An 18,672-nucleotide genomic window follows, 5' to 3' on the forward strand; every position below is an offset into this window, starting at 1 on the left:
GCCAAGATCTTTTTTAAACTTGACTTACGCAGTGTGTATAATCTCATCCAGATCAAAAGGGGTGATGAGTGGAAAATGGCATTCAGCACCATCGCTGGCCATTTTGAGTACCGGGTAATGCCGTATGGCCTTTCTTCAGCGCCTAGTTTCTCATCAACTAAGTGTTACGGGACATTCTAGGCAGATATGCCATTGCCTATATCGATGACATCTTAATATACTCTCCTGATGAAGAAAGCCACATAAAGCATGTTAGGATGGTCCTCAAATGCCTGCTCCAGAAATCACCTCTACATCAAAGCAGAGAAATGTCAGTTCCATCAGCATCGTATCTCCTTCTTGGGATACATCATCAGCTCCGAAGGAGTCAGTATGGACCCATCTAAGGTCTCTGAGGTCACGGCTTGGCCCACGCCAACATCCATTAATGAGCTTGAATATTTCCTAGGTTTTGCAAACTTCTATCACTGTTTTATTTGGGGTTTTAGCTTGATCACTGTCCCTCTGACTGCACTATTCAAGAAGGGACCTAAACACCTTCAATGGAACCCCACGGCGGAAAAAGCGTTTGGTCGTCTCAAGCAAGCCTTCACCTCCGCTCCCATATTGCAGCATCCAGATCCTTCCAAACCTTTCACTCTAGAGGTCAATGCATCTGACATGGGAGTAGGGGCAGTACTATCACAACGTTTTGGGGAGAAACAGAAACTCCACCCAGTAGCATTCTTTTCTAAGAAACTCTCTTCCACTGAAATAAATTATGATGTGGGAAACCAGGAATTGTTCTGGGAACTTTTTGGCTCACCATAAAACTGGCCCTCGAAGAGTGGCAACACTGACTTGAGGGAGCTACTCACCCATTTGTAATCCTCAATGACCACAAGAACCTCGAATATCTCAGGAAAGCCAAGCAGCTAAATCCTCGCCAGGCCAGGTGGGCTCTTTTCTTTACAATACTTAATTTCACCATCTCATTTTGTGTTGGCTCCAAGAATACCAAGGCCAATGCTCTATTGCAAATCTTTGCCCCCACTCACCAAGATCCCATTACTCATCCCATACTCCTGTCTCAGTGCTTTCTTCAATCCATTACTTGAGACCTAGATAAGGAAATCAGAGACTCTTAACCGCAAACGCTTCCCAACAATCTTCCTTCCGGTCTACTATATGTGCCTAAGCATCTTAGAGGCAAACTAATTATGCATCACCCATTACTGGACACCCTGGCAGCCAACGCACCCATCAGATTATCAGGAACAAGTACTGGTGGGAGAACATGCTCACAGAAATTAACCAGTTCATCACCTCCCACCAGCAAACTTTATCCTCTCCCTGTTCCTCAGAGACCCTGGTCCCACATAGCCATCGATTTCATCACCAACCTCCCCCCCCCACACTAGGCAACATCATCATGGTGACTATCAACTGCTTCTCCAAAGTTCTCAGACTCATTCCGTTACCTGGCATCCCCACAGCATCCCAAACGGCAGAACTGTTATTCCAGCAGGTATTCTGTTACTATGGTCTCCCTGAGGACATTGTCAGTGACTGGGGTGCACAGTTCATTTCACATTTCTGGAGGAACTTCATGGAGAGATTAGGGGTTTCAGTGAGCCTCACATCCAGATACCACCCTCAGTCCAATGGCCAAGTTGAAAGAGCCAATCAAGAAATCGGCTGCTTCTTGAGAATCTTCTGTATGCACAACCAGGGGGACTGGGCATGCTTCCTTCCATGGGCCAAGTATGCGCAAAATTCCTTCAAGCACTCTGCAACCTAACTAACACTGTTTCAGTGCATACTCTGCTACCAACCACCCCTGTTCCCTTGGAACAACACGCCCGACCAAGTTCAAACTGTAGAGGGGTGGTTCTCATGCAGCCAGACAGTTTGAGAGGAGGTACACCAACGTATTGAAATGATCAATGCCAAGTACAAAAAGTATGCTGATAAACACAGAGCAGACACACCAACATGCAACCCAGGGGACAGAGTATGGATAGCCACTAAAAACCTCCGAGAACAACAACTCCTGCAGGAAGAACCAACCACAATACTGTAGCGTGAATAGCGTGTGGGTGGAGCACAGAGGACGGCAGGACAGAGATCAAGGTTTACAGAAGGCTTTATTGGCGAACTTTTCAGTCTAACAATGTAAACCGACAGTCAGAGACACGCACGTACACACACCGTCGTCTCTGCTCGGGAAGAAGCTCCCTTCTGCTCTCCCTTTCCCTCCTTAAGTAGGGCGCGGTTTACTGGGGAAAACACACACAAAACACAGGTTAATTACCCTCAGGTATCGCGATTCTGCCACTTACCTTCCCCGACTCCGCCCTCCTGTCACAGAGCGGCGCTTGACCAAGCCCCCGCTGCCACATACCCCCACCGCCCGACTCAGGCCGGGCGCCCGTCCGGCCCGCAGCCGACTCCCCCCCCCCCCTTGACGGGAGAGGAAGTCCGCCACGACCATCTGCGCCCCCGGCCTGTGGACCACCTTGAAGTTGAAGGGTTGGAGTGCCAGATACCAACGGGTGATCCGCGCGTTGGCATCCTTCATGTGGTGGAGCCACTGGAGGGGCGTGTGGTCCGAACAGAGGGTGAAAGAGCGCCCCAGCAGGTAGTAACGGAGGGCGAGGACTGCCCACTTGATTGCCAGGCACTCTTTCTCAATGGTGCTGTAGCGCCCCTCACGCACTGACAGCTTTTGGCTGATGTATAGGATGGGGCGATCCTCTCCCTCCACCTGCTGGGACAAAACGGCTCCCAGCCCTCTGTCCGACGCATCTGTCTGCAACAAAAAAGGGAGAGAGAAGTCAGGGGAGTGCAAAAGTGGCCCCCCACACAGTGCAGCCTTTACCTCAGAGAAAGCCCGCTGGCACTGCTCCGTCCACTGGACCGGATCTGGTGCCCCCTTTTTAGTGAGGTCAGTCAGCGGGCTGGTGACATCCGAATAATTAGGTATAAACCTACGATAATAGCCAGCCAGCCCCAGGAACTGTCTCACCCCCTTTTTGGTCTTGGGCCTCGGGCAGGCCGCAATCGCTGCTGTCTTGTTAATTTGGGGATGCACCTGCCCGTTACCCAAGTGGAAGCCCAGATACCGTACTTCCACCCGCCCAATCGCACACTTCTTCGGGTTGGCAGTGAGCCCCGCCCGCCTCAGCAACCTAAGGACGGCCCTCAGGTGTTGCAGGTGCCGCTGCCAGTCATTACTATAAATAATGATGTCGTCTAGGTAAGCGGCCACGTAGGTGGCGTGGGGCCAGAGGACCCGGTCCATCAGCCGCTGAAACGTAGCGGGCGCCCCAAACAGCCCAAACGGAAGTGTGACAAACTGGTGTAAGCCGAACGGTGTGGAAAAGGCCGTTTTTTCCTGGGATAATGGAGTCAAGGGGATCTGCCAATATCCCTTCGTCAAATCCAGTGTCGAGTAAAAGCGAGCCGTGCCTGGTCGATCGAGCAGCTCATCAATACGAGGCATTGGGTACGCGTCGAATTTAGACACCGCGTTGACTTTTCTATAGTCCACACAGAACCGGACCGAGCCGTCGGCCTTAGGAACCAAGACCACCGGGCTGCTCCAGTCACTATGGGACTCCTCGACGATGCCCATTTCGAGCATGGCCTGAAGTTCTTCCCGAACCACCTTTTTTTTGTGTTCGGGTAATCTATAAGGACGGCTGCACACTACCACCCCCGGGGGCGTCTCTATGTGGTGTTCTATGAGGTTAGTGCGACCGGGCAGGGGCGAGAACACATCCGAAAACTCGGCCTGCAACTGGGCGACCTCCGTGAGTTGGGTCGGGGAGAGGTGGTCTCCACAGGGGACCGGAGAGGTACGAGATGCCAATGTCCCTTTTTGGACCTCCAGCCCCAGCTCCGCCTTCTCCGGAACTACCGACACCAACACCACGGGGACCTCCTCGTTCCAGAGTTTTAGCAGATTGAGGTGGTAGATCTGTAGTGCCCCCTCCCTGTCCGTTCGCCTAACCTCATAGTCGACGTCCCCGACTCGCCGTGTGACCTCAAAGGGTCCTTGCCACTTGGCGATTAATTTGGAGCTCGACGTGGGCAACAGGACGAGTACCTTATCTCCCGGAGTGAACTCTCTAAGGCGCGTGCCCTTGTTGTACAGGCGGGTTTGCTGTTCCTGGGCCTGCCGCAAATTCTCCTGAGTTAGGTGGGTGAGCGTGTGGAGTTTTGCACGCAGATCCATAACGTACTGAATCTCGTTTTTGCTCTGTGAAGGTCCCTCCTCCCAATTTTCCCGCAGTACATCTAAGATGCCACGCGACTTACGCCCATATAATAATTCAAACGGGGAGAACCCCGTGGAGGCTTGGGGGACCTCTCGCACTGCAAACAGCAAGGGTTCGAGCCACTTATCCCAGTTACGTGCGTCCTCACTTACGAATTTTTTGATAATATTCTTGAGGGTGCGATTGAACCGTTCAACTAAACCGTCCGTCTGTGGGTGATAAACGCTGGTGCGGATCGGCTTAATACCCAGTAGCCCATACAGTTCGCTCAGTGTTCGTGACATAAACGAGGTGCCCTGGTCAGTCAGAATCTCTTTCGGGATTCCAACCCGGGAGATGACGTGGAAGAGGGCCTCTGCAATACTGCGTGCTGAGATATTGCGAAGAGGCACCGCTTCCGGGTATCGCGTTGCATAGTCCACCAGAACCAATATAAAGCGGTACCCTCGTGTTGACCGGTCTAATGGCCCGACGAGATCCATCCCAATTCTTTCGAACGGGGTCTCGATTAATGGTAGGGGGTGCAAGGGCGCTTTTGGAATGGCCGCTGGATTTACTAACTGGCATTCGCGGCACGCCGTACACCACTTACGGACGTCGCCGTGAATCCCCGGCCAATAGAATTGGGCCATTATCCAGGCGAGTGTCTTATCCTGCCCGAGGTGTCCAGCCATGGGATTAAAGTGAGCTGCCTGGAATACCAATTCCCGGCGGCTCTTTGGAATTAACAACTGGGTGACCCGCTCTTTCGTCTGAGTGTCCTGCTTCACTCGGTATAACCTATCCTTCAAAATAGAAAAATAGGGGAAGGACGGGGTGGCGTTCGGCTGGAGCGTTTGACCATCGATTACTCTCACTTGGTCAAATGCGTGTCGCAGAGTCTCATCTCGCGATTGTTCCAGTGGGAAATCCACGAGGGATTCCCCAATAGAAAGAGGAGGGGCCGGGGGCTCCTCACTCTGTCGCGGAGATGACATAGATGGCTCTGCGACCGCAGCTCCAGCCAAAGCGACACCGGGACCCTCCCCTATCAACCGGCAGGACCCACTCTTTACTAGGCATGCTATCAAACCCCGAAATCCCAGCCAATCAGTCCCCAAGATCAAAGAGTGGGTAAGGCGAGGATTAACCGCCGCCTTCACTATTGATTTTTCCCCTCTGAAATGTATGTGGGCCGACACCAACGGGTAGCTGTGAATAGCGTGTGGGTGGAGCACAGAGGATGGCAGGACAGAGATCAAGGTTTACAGAAGGCTTTATTGCCGAACTTTTCAGTCTAACAATATAAACCGACAGTCAGAGACACGCACGCGCACACACCGTCGTCTCTGCTCGGGAAGAAGCTCCCTTCCGCTCTCCCTTTCCCTCCTTAAGTAGGGCGCGGTTTACTGGGGAAAACACACACAAAACACAGGTTAATTACCCTCAGGTGTCGCGATTCTGCCACTTACCTTCCCCGACTCCGCCCTCCTGTCACAGAGCAGCGCTTGACCACGCCCCCGCTACCACAAATACATTGGGCCTTTTAAAGTTATCGACTGCATTAATGAAGTTTCGTATCGGCTAGAGCTCCCTCCTCACAGCAGACTGTCACCCACATATCATGTATCCTATCTGAAACCTGCCATCCTGGGCCCCCTTGCTGAAAATGCACCAAGCCAGGAACACCCAGCTCTCGACCTTGAAGGCAAACCCATCTACCAGGTAAACAAGATCAGCTACTCTAGATGAAGAAGAGGGCAGATCGAATACCTGGTAGATTGGGAGGGTTACGGACACGAAGAACAGAGCTGGGTTCCTGCCAAAGACATCCTAGATCCGCTCCTCAAGCAAGAATTCCATGCCACACATCCAGACAAACCTGCACCCAGAGGTAGGGGGTGTGCTAGAAAGTCTATAGCTCCTGGTGGGAGCTCCTCGGGGGGGCTCTGTCAGTAAACCTGCTGAAATCATCCAAACTACAAACATGGACACTATAAACTACTCTTCCCAGAATTCAAAGCGCCCTCTGTCTCCTGACTATTAACCGCAGCCGTCACATATCACTCCAATTAGTCCCTCTGCCTATTTAAACCCCACTCTCACACCACTTCATTGCGAAGTATTGTTCTGCTATCCCCAGTTCATACCAAGCCTTGCTGTTTCTGACTGACTCTTGTTCTTCTGACCCTTTGCCTCTCTCTTTCACGTTACTCTATTGTCTTCTCCCATTTACTCGGTTTGCTGATCACCTGACCCTCGCTAGTTCCATGACTCTGATTCTGGTCTCACATTTTGTCTTTTCACTGTTTGCTGTACGTTCCTCTTCTGCACATACATCCGTAAGTGTCTGCATCGTGACACCCACTTTCTAAGTATTTTCATAGATCGCATTTTGTTAATCATTTGTTATTTGTATTCATTTCTAGTTTTGTAGTTTACCAATAAATGTCAGACAATTGACATTGTAACCACATGAAAATCCAGGTCAAAGGTAATTTTTTTTTTTAATTGAGATTTTAAATTTCCATCTAAAAATATAAAACTGTCCACTCATGTTGTAATATGTGGTAAATATTTACAACAAACTGCAAAAAATATTTTCTGAATTGAATAGAAAAATCTGAATATTTCAAGAATTTATTTTTTTTTTATATGCTAGGAATTTAATTCTGGTCTAATTCTATTTATTGTTGCAATAGGATTCCAAATACTCTATAAGCATTCCATTCTGTTATGAATCAGAAAAAAATATATAAATCACAGCACTTTTATTTTTTTAAAGTACTTCATTTATTTCAACAATGTTACACAAAGATCATACATAACAGTTGTAAATGTCACTTAATTCCACAGGGTGTCGATAATGGTGGACACTGGTGAAAGTGATCACCATTATCGAAACATCACTTGACATCTCAAATGCGCATTTAGATACAAAATCGTGACTGTCAAATGAAAGAGTAAGAAACAAAGTAGGTTTTGACAAGGAGATCATGAAATATTGGTGAATTTGATAAGTAAAAACATGCCCATGATCTTTCCACCATGCTTATCTGTGATGATAATGTCCGGGTTTTTCACAACTTGCTGATCATGCTAAAAAAATTCCATCTCCGGTAATGAGCTCAGTCATCAGATGACCAGATCAAAGGGCGAGGGGGATCTTCTGGTTGATTAATTAACCAATAATAACTGTTGTAACTGAAACTCACCTTTGCAAAATTTGTTTTTTATTGGTAAATCTGAAAAGATGTCGATAATTATGGACTGCTGATAACTGTAGCCGCTGCTCTAGTAGGCCCTATTTAGAAATACAAAGGCCTACAGAGCACAAAGAGGGTATTATAAATATTCTTTTATTATTTTTTTATTCTGAGAGAGAATGGTAGATGTCAATGACATTCAGTGCTTATTTGTGCATATTTTATAAATGTATTTGTAATTTGTAATTAACATTGATTTCTCCTTCATTTTGATGTATAAATGAGAGTTAAGATCAGCTTTATATTGCACAAATAAAGTAATTTGGTGAAACTTGGAAGAAGAGAGTGTACCGGTTTAACATTTTCCCTAATTAGCGTAATTAATACCAATTAAAACTAATTTATATAATCTGTTTTTACTAATTTTTTAAACTTTCTATTCAATATACAACCATCTTTGTGCTTGCCAATTTTCATGTAAGTACCTTGAAAAATAAAACGGTTATTAAGAAAAACATTTGATCTTATTTGTTAATTTGGCTCATTTTGAACCATGTTGTCCTAATACATATGTCAGCTTTCTAAAAATTAAGATGTTTTTTCAATCTTTGATTTGTAATATCTCAAGAACGGATAAACGTTGTAATTCTGTAAAAAAAAAAAAAGTAGTTTTGCATTCAATTCTGAATTCAGTGCGACTAGTTTCAAGCAATTTGGATTGAATTTTAATTTTCTCTTGATATGCCTACTAGAATAGAGTGGAAATTTTATGTTCAATAATTGGTGGAAAATATTGAACTTTTTCGTGATATTCTAATATTGAGATGCACCTGTGCACGCACGCACGCGCGCATGCACATACACACACACACACACACGTGTGTGTGTGTGTGTGTGTGTGTGTGTGTAAAACCCTTTTATATAATAAAAACAAAGATCTTTGATTTCCTAATTGAGGTAAACATTTATTTAACTGAGAAATGTACAAACAAAAGATTTTCAATAGTTTTACTGACCAACTTTTGTATTTTACAAAAGTTAAAAGAATTACAATAATAATAATTGTAATAATTATAATATAATATAATTATTATAATAATTTACAATTATTTAACATAATTTTGTATTTTACAAATATAAAATAAGTTAGAATTTAATGACTGCAACACACTCAAAAAAAAAATTGGGATCATGGCAAAATAAGACTGAAAATGTGATAGGATATTCAAGTAACACAATTTCGGAAGATTCCACAGGAAGCAGGTTAATTGTTAACATGGTTGGGTTAAAAGGAGCATGCACCAAACTGTAAGACTTTCCTAACTGCAGCTGCATCACTGCTTTTGCTTTAAAACATCTGTTCCAAAGGATATCAACGTATTATGGGATAGCAAGTCAGAAAAATCACAAGATCCTTATTTCCTGATAATGCATTGGTTTCTGTTTGCATTTCCCAAGAAGTGTGGTAGGTCTTGTTTCACTTAACTGCCACATCAATGTTCTCTGAATTTCGATTTGGGTTTGCCTTTATGATTCATTCACTTCTGTACATTTACTGATAAATTTTCAAGTCAAAGTGCCTGTTTGAACTGGGAATAGGCTTGAACATGGAAATAATTCTGTATTCTGTTAATAGGATCATGGAGTTTGCAGTTCGAGTATGGCAGCAGAGTGTGCGTGATCCGGAGTCTGCTGTGGCTTGGTCTAACCTTTTTCCATGTGCCCGTAACTACCCAACATGGTTACATCTACATGGGAGACGGCCTCAAGAACCTGGACCTGCCTTTCATGATGTAGATGAATTGAAGTGACACTCTAATCCATCCTTGTAAATGCCTTATTCTTGTGATGAGCTTCCTTGTAAATGAACTGAAAATGGGTAAATATTCTTCAACCTCAAGAAATGTCAAGTTTATTTGTATCGCACTTTTAACAGACATAGTTGCAAAGCAGCTTTACAGAAAATTAAAGACTTTAAACATATGAGCTAATTTTATCCTCATCTCATCTCATTATCTCTAGCTGCTTTATCCTGTTCTACAGGGTCGCAAGCAAGCTGGAGCCTATCCCAGCTGACTATGGGCGAAAGGCGGGGTACACCCTGGACAAGTCGCCAGGTCATCACAGGGCTGACACATAGACACAGACAACCATTCACACTCACATTCACACCTATGGTCAATTTAGAGTCACCAGTCCTGGGATGCCATGGTAACGGCCCGCGGGCCGGATACGGCCCGATTGGTCATCACATCCGGCCCGGTGGTTCATGAGACTTTTTTTTTTTTAATAATAAATTAATAAAAATCGAATGTTTTGTGTTTTTTTTCGTAATGATTTTAAATCTAATGTTTCAATTTGATTCCATTTTCATGTAATCCATCGGTTCGTTTTTAGCTGCTCTCTGCTTGCTGCAGCACGCGCAGGTGCAGTGACCCGGATTTAATGTAGAGTAGGCTAGTTGTTGCTCGTTCACAAGATGTTGTCTAAAAAGAGAAAAGTTGATCCTGAGGGTCGCATCTTTCAGGAAAAATGGAGAGAGAAATACTTTTTATGGGAAGTAGGGGGAAAACCTGTTTGTCTGATTTGTTCGCAACAAGTGGCTGTACCGAAGGAATACAATGTCAAAAGACATTACGAGGCCCACGCCGACAAATACAGCCAATTCACCGGGCAACGCAGGACTGAAAAGCTAAATGAGCTTGCCTCAAACCTTCAAAAACAGCAAGCAGCTTTCTCAAAGTCTCGAGAGACACATGAAGGTTCGTTTTAATATTATACGTCATCTTCAGTTCTCCTTTAATGTTAAATGCGGCTGTTTTCAAAGAGGGGTATCTCAATATCTTTGTTGTACATTTTATTTCATGTTAGGGGCAGTGAAGGCGAGCTACATCATCGCGTGGGAGATCGCAAAAGTGTCCAAGCCATTTTCTGAGGGTGCATTCGTCAAGGATAAATACGCATCTGTTGGAATCCAATCTTTCTATCAGTCATTGCCACCAGAGTACCCAATTATCACGGCCTTTGCCGGTAAAATACTCTGTATGTTCGGGACAACATATTTATGTGAACAGGCATTTTCAGTAATGAATATTAATAAATCGAAACTGCGTAGTCGTCTGACCCATGGACATCTCAACGATGTCATGAAAATAGCAACTGCCCAGAGTCTGTCCCCCAATGTCGACAAGCTGGTAAAAAGTAAAAGACTTCTGGCTTCCACATGTAAAATGTAGCTGGTATTTCTCCCCCATGTAACCTTGTGCTGTGTGCTTGAGGGGGAATAAACAGGATGGGTGTGTGGAAATATATGTGGGACTTGACCAGCAAAGTTAATGTGCCATCTGTAGTTTGTTTTTATTGGTATGTTCAGTCATATTTGGCTCTTTTAAACTAATGCTACTGGATATTTAGTCACTTGACCTATTGGTGGAATTATTTACCCTGGCACTTCTTTCTTTTGACTCATTTAGGCCTACTTGCCAATCGTTTTAATTGGCCTAATTAGGCCTATGCATTGACATGTTTTTGATGTGCAAGATCAATAAATCTGATCTAAGTCATTTACAGTTTACACTTGTGTTATTTGTGTCTTAGTCTATTTCTGTAGCATTTTTTTTATAAATGTAGGCTACTTGCATGCTTAGACTGTCACATTTTCAGAGGGTAAATTGCTTTTGTCTGCCATGTTATTGTGCGCCTCATTTTGAGGCTATAGCTTTACAATTCCTTTTGGGCGTATAGGCCTTCAAAAATCATATAAAATAATGTCCTTTTGTTGAGTTAGTGTCTGGTCTTTTCAGGCCAAAAGTGTAATTCGGCCCCCAAGGTCCCACTTGAAAAAAATCTGGCCCCCTTACCAATTTCACCCTGGCACCCCTGGCATAGGTATTCACCCCCCCCACCCCACCCCACCCCACCCCACCCAAAGTCAATACTTTGCAGAGCCACCTTTTGCTGCAATTATAGCTGCAAGTCTCTTAGGGTATGTCTCAATTAGCTTAGCACATCTAGCCACTGGGATTTTTGCCCATTCCTCAAGGCCAAATTGCTCCAACTCCTTCAAGTTAGATGGGTTGCATTGGTGTACAGCAATCTTGAAGTTATGCCACAGACTCTCAACTGGATTGAGGTCTGGGCTTTGACGAGGCCATTCCAATACATTTAAATGTTTCCCTTTAAACCACTCCAGTGTAGCTTTAGCAGTATGCTTAGGGTCATTGTCCTGCTGGAATGTGAACCTTCAACCCAGTCTCAAACCTCTGGCTGACTCAAACAGGTTTTCCTCCAGAATTGCCCTGTGTTTAGTGCCATCCATCTTTCCTTCAGTCCTGACCAGCTTTCCTGTCCTTGCAGATGAAAAACATCCCCACAGCACAATGCTGCCACCACCATGCTTCATTGTAGGGATGGTGTTCTCAGGGTGTTGGGTTTGCACATGGCGTTTCCCATGATGGCCAAAAAGTTAATTTTTTGTCTCATTTGACCAGAGGATCTTCTTCCATGTGTTTGGGGAGTCTGCCACATGTTGTTGGGCAAACTCAACTTTTTTTTTTTAAAGCAATGACTTTTTTCTGGGCGGCACGGTGGTGTAGTGGTTAGCGCTGTCGCCTCACAGCAAGAAGGTCTGGGTTCGAGCCCCGTGGCCGGCGAGGGCCTTTCTGTGTGGAGTTTGCATGTTCTCCCCGTGTCCGCATGGGTTTCCTCCGGGTGCTCCGGTTTCCCCCACAGTCCAAAGACATGCAGGTTAGGTTAACTGGTGACTCTAAATTGACCATAGGTGTGAATGTGAGTGTGAATGGTTGTCTGTGTCTATGTGTCAGCCCTGTGATGACCTGGCAACTTGCCCAGGGTGTACCCTGCCTTTCGCCCGTAGTCAGCTGGGATAGGCTCCAGCTTGCCTGCGACCCTGTAGAACAGGATAAAGCAGCTAGAGATAATGAGATGAGATGAGACTTTTTTTCTGGCCACTTTTCCATAAAGCCCCACTCTGTGGAGTGTATGGCTTAAAGTGGTCCTATGGACAGATACTCCCATCTCCACTATGGATCTTTGCAGCTCCCTCAGCGTTATCGTTGTCTTTGTTGCATCTCTGATTAATGCCCTCCTTGCCCGGTCTGTGAGTTTTGGTGGGCGGCCTTCTCTTGTCAGGTTTGTAGTGATGCCATATTCTTTCCATTTTGCTATAATGGATTTAATGGTGCTCTGTGGGATGGTTTTTTTTTTATAAGCCAACCCTGATCCATACTTCTTCACAACTTTGTCTCTGACATGTTAGGAATGCTCCTCAGTTTTCATGTTGCTTGCTAAGTAGTGTAGCAGAGTCAGGGTCCTTCCAGAACAGGTTGATTTATACAGACATCTTATGTGAAACTTTGATTGCACACAAGTGGACTTTAATCAGCTAATTATGTGCCTTATGAAGTGAATTGGTTGGACCACCTATTTAGGGGTTTCATATGAAAGGGGGTGAATACCTATGCATATTCCAGATTTCTGGGGTTTTTTTTCATCTTAATTATTGTTTGCATCACAATAAAACAACAATTTGCACATTTAAAGCGGTACGCATGTTGTGTAAATCAAATGGTGCTAACCCTCTAAAAATCCATTTTAATTCCATCTTGTAATGCAACAAAATAGGACAAACACAAAGGGGGATGAATATTTTTGCAAGACACTGTACGCCACCATGAAGGGGGCACGCTTGTAGTGCTTCATGCAGCCGAGTTAGTTGTTAATGATCAGCATGGGAAGGTTTTGCTGAATTTTTGGATGTGCAAAGAGTTTTGAACAAAATAAAGGCATCGGATTTTTAAAATTTGCCCAAAGTAGTTCATTATTGGGGGGTGAGAAATTTCTAAATGTAGAAGGGAAAAATGGGGGAAAAAACATTCAGCAGGACTCTGTGTTGAAGGGCGAGGTAAAAAAATCCCTATGGTATGCTCACTTCATTTCCAGGAAGGTAAGAATTAAAAAAAAAAAATTTATTTAACAACTGCAGCATGATGCTCATTCTTATACAGTGAAATGAGCATGAGCCTCAACACAGTGCTCTGCAGAGCCTAGCCTTCACCAAGAGTTAAAGTGCATTTACATTCAGGGATCCTTCGGAGCACATTGTGTGAGCACTTGGGACGCAGTCATTATGGGAAACACCTGATACTGTTATCGTATGAGCACAATGTTTTCACAGTGACTTTGTGAAGTATTCTGTCAGGTACAGTGGTGCTTGAAAGTTTGTGAACCCTTTAGAATTTTCTATATTTCGGCATAAATATGACCTAAAACAACATCAGATTTCCACAAGTCCTAAAAGTAGATAAAGAGAACCCAGTTAAATAAATGAGAAAAAATATTATACTTGGTCATTTATTTATTGAGGAAAATGATCCAATATTACATATTTGTGAGTGGCAAAAGTATGTGAACCTCTAGGATTAGCAGTTAATTTGAAGATGGAATTAGGGTCAGGTGTTTTCAATCAATGGGATGATAATCCGGTGTGAATGGGCACCCTATTTTATTTAAAGAACAGGGACCTATCAAAGTCTGCCCTTCTTCACACATGTTTGTGAAAGTGTATCATGGCATGAACAAAGAAGATTTCTGAGGACCTCAGAAAAAGCGTTGTTGATGCTCATCAGGCTGGAAAAGGTCACAAAACCATCTCTAAAGAGTTTGGAGTCCACTAATCCACAGTCAGACAGATTGTGTACAAATGGAGGAAATTCAAGACCATTGTTACCCTCCCCAGGAGTGGTCGACCAACAAAGATCACTCCAAAAGCAAGGCATGTAATAGTTGGCGAGGTCACAAAGGACCCCAGGGTAACTTTTAAGCAACTGAACACCTCTTTCACATTGGCTAATGTTAATGTTCATGAGTCCACCATCAGGAGAACACAATAACAATGGTGTGCATGGCAGGGTTGCAAGGAGAAAGCCACTGCTCTCCAAAAAGAACATTGCTGCTCATCTGCAGTTTGCTAAAGATCACGTGGACAAGCCAGAAGGCTATTGGAAAAATGTTTTGTGGATGGATAAGACCAAAATAGAACTTTTGGGTTTAAATGAGAAGCATGATGTTTGGAGAAAGGAAAACACTGCATTCCAGCATAAGAACCTTATCCCATCTGTGAAACAAGGTGATGATAGTCTTATGGTTTGGGCCTGTTTTGCTGCATCTGGGCCAGGGCGGCTTGCCATCATTGATGGAACAATGAATTCTGAATTGTACCAGCGAATTCTAAAGGAAAATATCAGGACATATGTCCATGAACTGAATGAAGGTGGGTCATGCAGCAAGACAATGATCCTAAGCACACAAGTCATTCTACCAAAGAATGGTTAAAGAAGAATAAAGTTAATGTTTTGGAATGGCCAAGTCAAAGTCCTGACCTTAAGCCAATCAAAATGTTGATGAAGGACCTGAAGTGAGCAGTTCATGTGAGGAAACCCACCAACATCCCAGAGTTGAAGCTGTTCTTTACAGAGGAATGGGTTAAAATTCCTCCAAGCCAGTGTGCAGGACTGATCAACAGTTACCGGAAATGTTTAGCTGCAGTTATTGCTGCACAGGGGGGATACTTTGTGAAGTATTCTGTCAGGTACAGTGGTGCTTGAAAGTTTGTGAACTCTTTAGAATTTTCTATACTTCTGCATAAATATGACCTAAAACATCATCAGATTTTCACACAAGTCCTAAAAGTAGATAAAGATAACCCAGTTAAACAAATGAGACAAAAATATTATACTTGGTCATTTATTTATTGAGGAAAATGATCCAATATTACATATCTGTGAGTGGCAAAAGTATGTGAACCTTTGCTTTCAATATCTGGTATGACCCCCTTGTGCAGCAATAACTGCAACTAAACATTTCCGGTAACTGTTGCTCAGTCCTGCACACTGGCTTGGAGGAATTTTAGCTCATTCCTCCATACAGAACTGGTTCAACACTGGGATGTTGGTGGGTTTCCTCACATGAACTGCTCGCTTCCGGTCCTTCCACAACATTTTGATTGGATTAAGGTCAGGACTTTGACTTGGCCATTCCAAAACATTAACTTTATTCTTCTTTAACCATTCTTTGGTAGAACGACTTGTGTGCTTAGGGTCATTGTCTTGCTGCATGACCCACCTTCTCTTGAGATTCAGTTCATGGACAGATGTCCTTACATTTTCCTTTAGAATTCGCTGGTATAATTCAGAATTCATTGTTCCATCAATGATGGGAAGCCGTCCTGGCCCAGATGCAGCAAAACAGGCCCAAACCATGATACTACCACAACCATGTTTCACAGATGGGATAAGGTTCTTATGCTGGAATGCAGTGTTTTCCTTTCTCCAAACATAACGCTTCTCATTTAAACCGAAAACTTCTATTTTGGTCTCATCTGTCCACAAAACATTTTTCCAGTAGCCTTCTGGCTTGTCCATGTGATCTTTAGCAAGCTGCAGATGAGCAGCAATGTTCTTTTTGGAGAGCTGTGGCTTTCTCCTTGTAACCTTGTCATGCACACCATTGTTGTTCAGTGTTCTCCTGATGGTGGACTCATGAACATTAACATTATCCAATGTGAGAGAGGCCTTCAGTTGCTTAGAAGTTACCCTGTGGTCCTTTGTGACCTCACTGACTATTACATGCCTTGCTCTTGGATTGATCTTTGTTGGCCAACCACTCCTGGGGAGGGTAACAATGGTCTTGAATTTCCTCCATTTGTACACAGTCTGTCTGACTGTTGTGATGGCTGCATACTGCAGGCCATCTTTTCTTGCTTTGCGTGCTCTCTCTGTTTGTCTCCCTCTTCAGGTGACTGTTGGTGTGGCTGTGGCCAAAGCATTTCGCTAATAATCAGCTGGCCTATAAAGGGTACTCGCTGCAGCCTTTGACGGGGGGCTGGGCTGCTGCTTTTGGTTTCGTTTGGAGAGCTGCGTTTTTTCCTTTGTTTTCACATCCACACATTCACATTTACTCATATACACTCGCTACATGCACCCTTGCTGACATACTGATACTCATTACTGATGAAGATGCCTTATTGTTTCTTTTTATTTATTTAATAAATTATTTAAAAGTTTGTCCCATGATGGTTCGTCCTCCTTGGTTTGGTTAAGGCCTTTGAGCTAACCCTTAACATGGGGGCTCATCAAATCAGTGTGTTTAAATGCTTTTTGTAGAAGCCGGCAACGTTGGGTTACACTGCTTCCTCTTTTTGATTAGTTCGGAAATTCGATGGGGGTTTTTTGGGAGGACACACAATGATCGTGGAGGTTTTGTATTAAATTTTGAAATGTGTTCTGTTTTTAGATTATTTTTGCAGTTCGTTAGAATATTTTTTTGTGGCAGCCCAGCGTATTGGGTTTTTTGCGGCCTGTGGGTAAGTGTGCCTGCGTTAGGTTACAGGTTTAAAACTTTTGTTAATTTTCTCCCCAGTTAGGTTGGAGATCTGCTGAGGGTGGTTTTGTTGTTTTTGTGTTTGCTCCTGGGCTGAGGCACCGCCACAGAACGAGGTTAGGCAATTTGTTTAATCTTTGACTGCCGGTATTGGTGTATTAAAGAGCTCAGTCCTTGGGAGTGACATGAAGCCATTAGGGGGTTAGTTTATTTAGAATGGGTTTTGCATAATTTAAATGGGGAGTTATTAGTTATTGACCTGTGTCCTGCGCAGGGATACTGCCTGCTGGTTAATTAAGATTATGCACTTTTAGTTTGTAATGTTGTGGTATTATATCGGCCCATATATTGTAATTGGAATTATTTAATTAACATTTGGGATTTGTGTTTAATTGTATCTGGACTATGGCATCAGTTGATGATTTTGTAGCGACTCCTTCAGTGGAGTTGTTAGTTACATTTTCGAAGAAACAGTAGTGGGAGGTTGTAGCGCAATATGAAATTATTGGTTTGGATAAACGTTTGCGGAAAGATGAGTTACTGGCGGCCTTGAAGAAACATTTGGTTGAGAAGAGAATTTTACCTCCTACGTTAATGTTAAGTGAAAAGCTTAGTCTGTCACATGAGGGGCTTACATTTCAGCAAAGGAAAGCATTAATTGAAATGCAGCAAGAGCATGATCGTGAAATGGCAAAACAGGCCAGCAGGTTGAGCTGGAAAAGCTTAGGGTGTCTGAAGTTATCAAGCAAAAAGAAATCGAAATGGAAAAAATTAAAAATGTGCAACAGATGAAGGCAGAAAGGCTTGTGCAATAGTATCAATTGGAGGTTGAGCACTTGAAATTGGTTAGGGAAGGTAAATTGGCACCTGAAAATGTGGGACTTAAAACTTTGCCCTCGCGTTCATTCAATGTGGTGCGCAATCTTAAATTGCTGCCCAGATTTAATGAACGCGAACCTGATGTTCTTTTTTTCTTTGTTCGAGACGGTAGCCGATGAATGTGAGTGACCCGCATCTGACCGTGCGATTATGCTACAGAGTGTTTTCACAGGTAGAGCGCAGGAAGTTTTTACGGCTTTGCCCGCTGAGGATCGCAAAGACTATGATAAAGTTAAAGCTGCGGTGTTAAAAGCATTTGAATTGGTACCTGAGTTTTACCGTAGGCATTTTAGATCTTGGCGAAAAGGAGAGAAACAGTGCTATGTTCAGTTTGCAAGGGAGCTTACTACTCATTTTGACCACTGGTGTTCGTCGTTAAATATTAAAACCTTTGACGAATTGAAGGAAACTATTATTATCGAACAGCTTAAAAATACCATGCCTGATCGTGTTGCTACGCATTTAAGTGAGAGTAAGACCAAGACTGTAGCTGAGACTGCAGCACTGGCAGATGAGTTCACTTTGACTCATAGATTCTATCATGCTGGTGATTTTCGCATATATAACGATTTTGGTCGTGGTTATAACTCAAGTGCACAGTGTCCAAGAACGTTTGAGGCTCCTTTTTCTCCAAGAGGCCCTGTTAATCCTCCTAGTAAGGGAAGCACAGATAGAAAGTTGGTCTGTCATTACTGTTCCGAAGAGGGGCATTGGAAGGGGGAGTGTCCTGTTCAACAAAAGTCTCGTAGGTCTGGGCCTGATAGCTCGAGTGCTCTGTTAGTAGACACGGTGTCTGAGTTTTCTCACCAGAGTCATAATGATTTGTCCCAAAAATTCAATGTGACTGACGAAATTTTTGAAAACGGGATAAAACATGATTATTCTCTGTTCATTACTGAGGGATTTGTTTCCCTAGTGGGTGATAATGGGAGAAGATCGATTAAAAT

General features: G+C 43.9%; 1 protein-coding gene across 2 annotated transcripts in view; it reads left to right on the forward strand.

Annotated features, from left to right (window-relative positions):
- Window positions 1-9,244, forward strand: part of LOC132870041 (radial spoke head protein 9 homolog) — a 73,829-nt gene extending 64,585 nt beyond the window's left edge. For both annotated transcript variants that reach the window (XM_060903583.1, XM_060903584.1), the window contains exon 5: window positions 9,084-9,244. In XM_060903583.1, coding sequence (XP_060759566.1) covers window positions 9,084-9,244 — 161 coding nt within the window. The remainder of the gene's footprint in view (window positions 1-9,083) is intronic.
- Window positions 9,245-18,672: the final 9,428 nt, after the last annotated feature.

The sequence above is a fragment of the Neoarius graeffei genome, chromosome 21 (genome assembly GCF_027579695.1).
Source record: "Neoarius graeffei isolate fNeoGra1 chromosome 21, fNeoGra1.pri, whole genome shotgun sequence".
Lineage (NCBI taxonomy): Eukaryota > Metazoa > Chordata > Actinopteri > Siluriformes > Ariidae > Neoarius > Neoarius graeffei.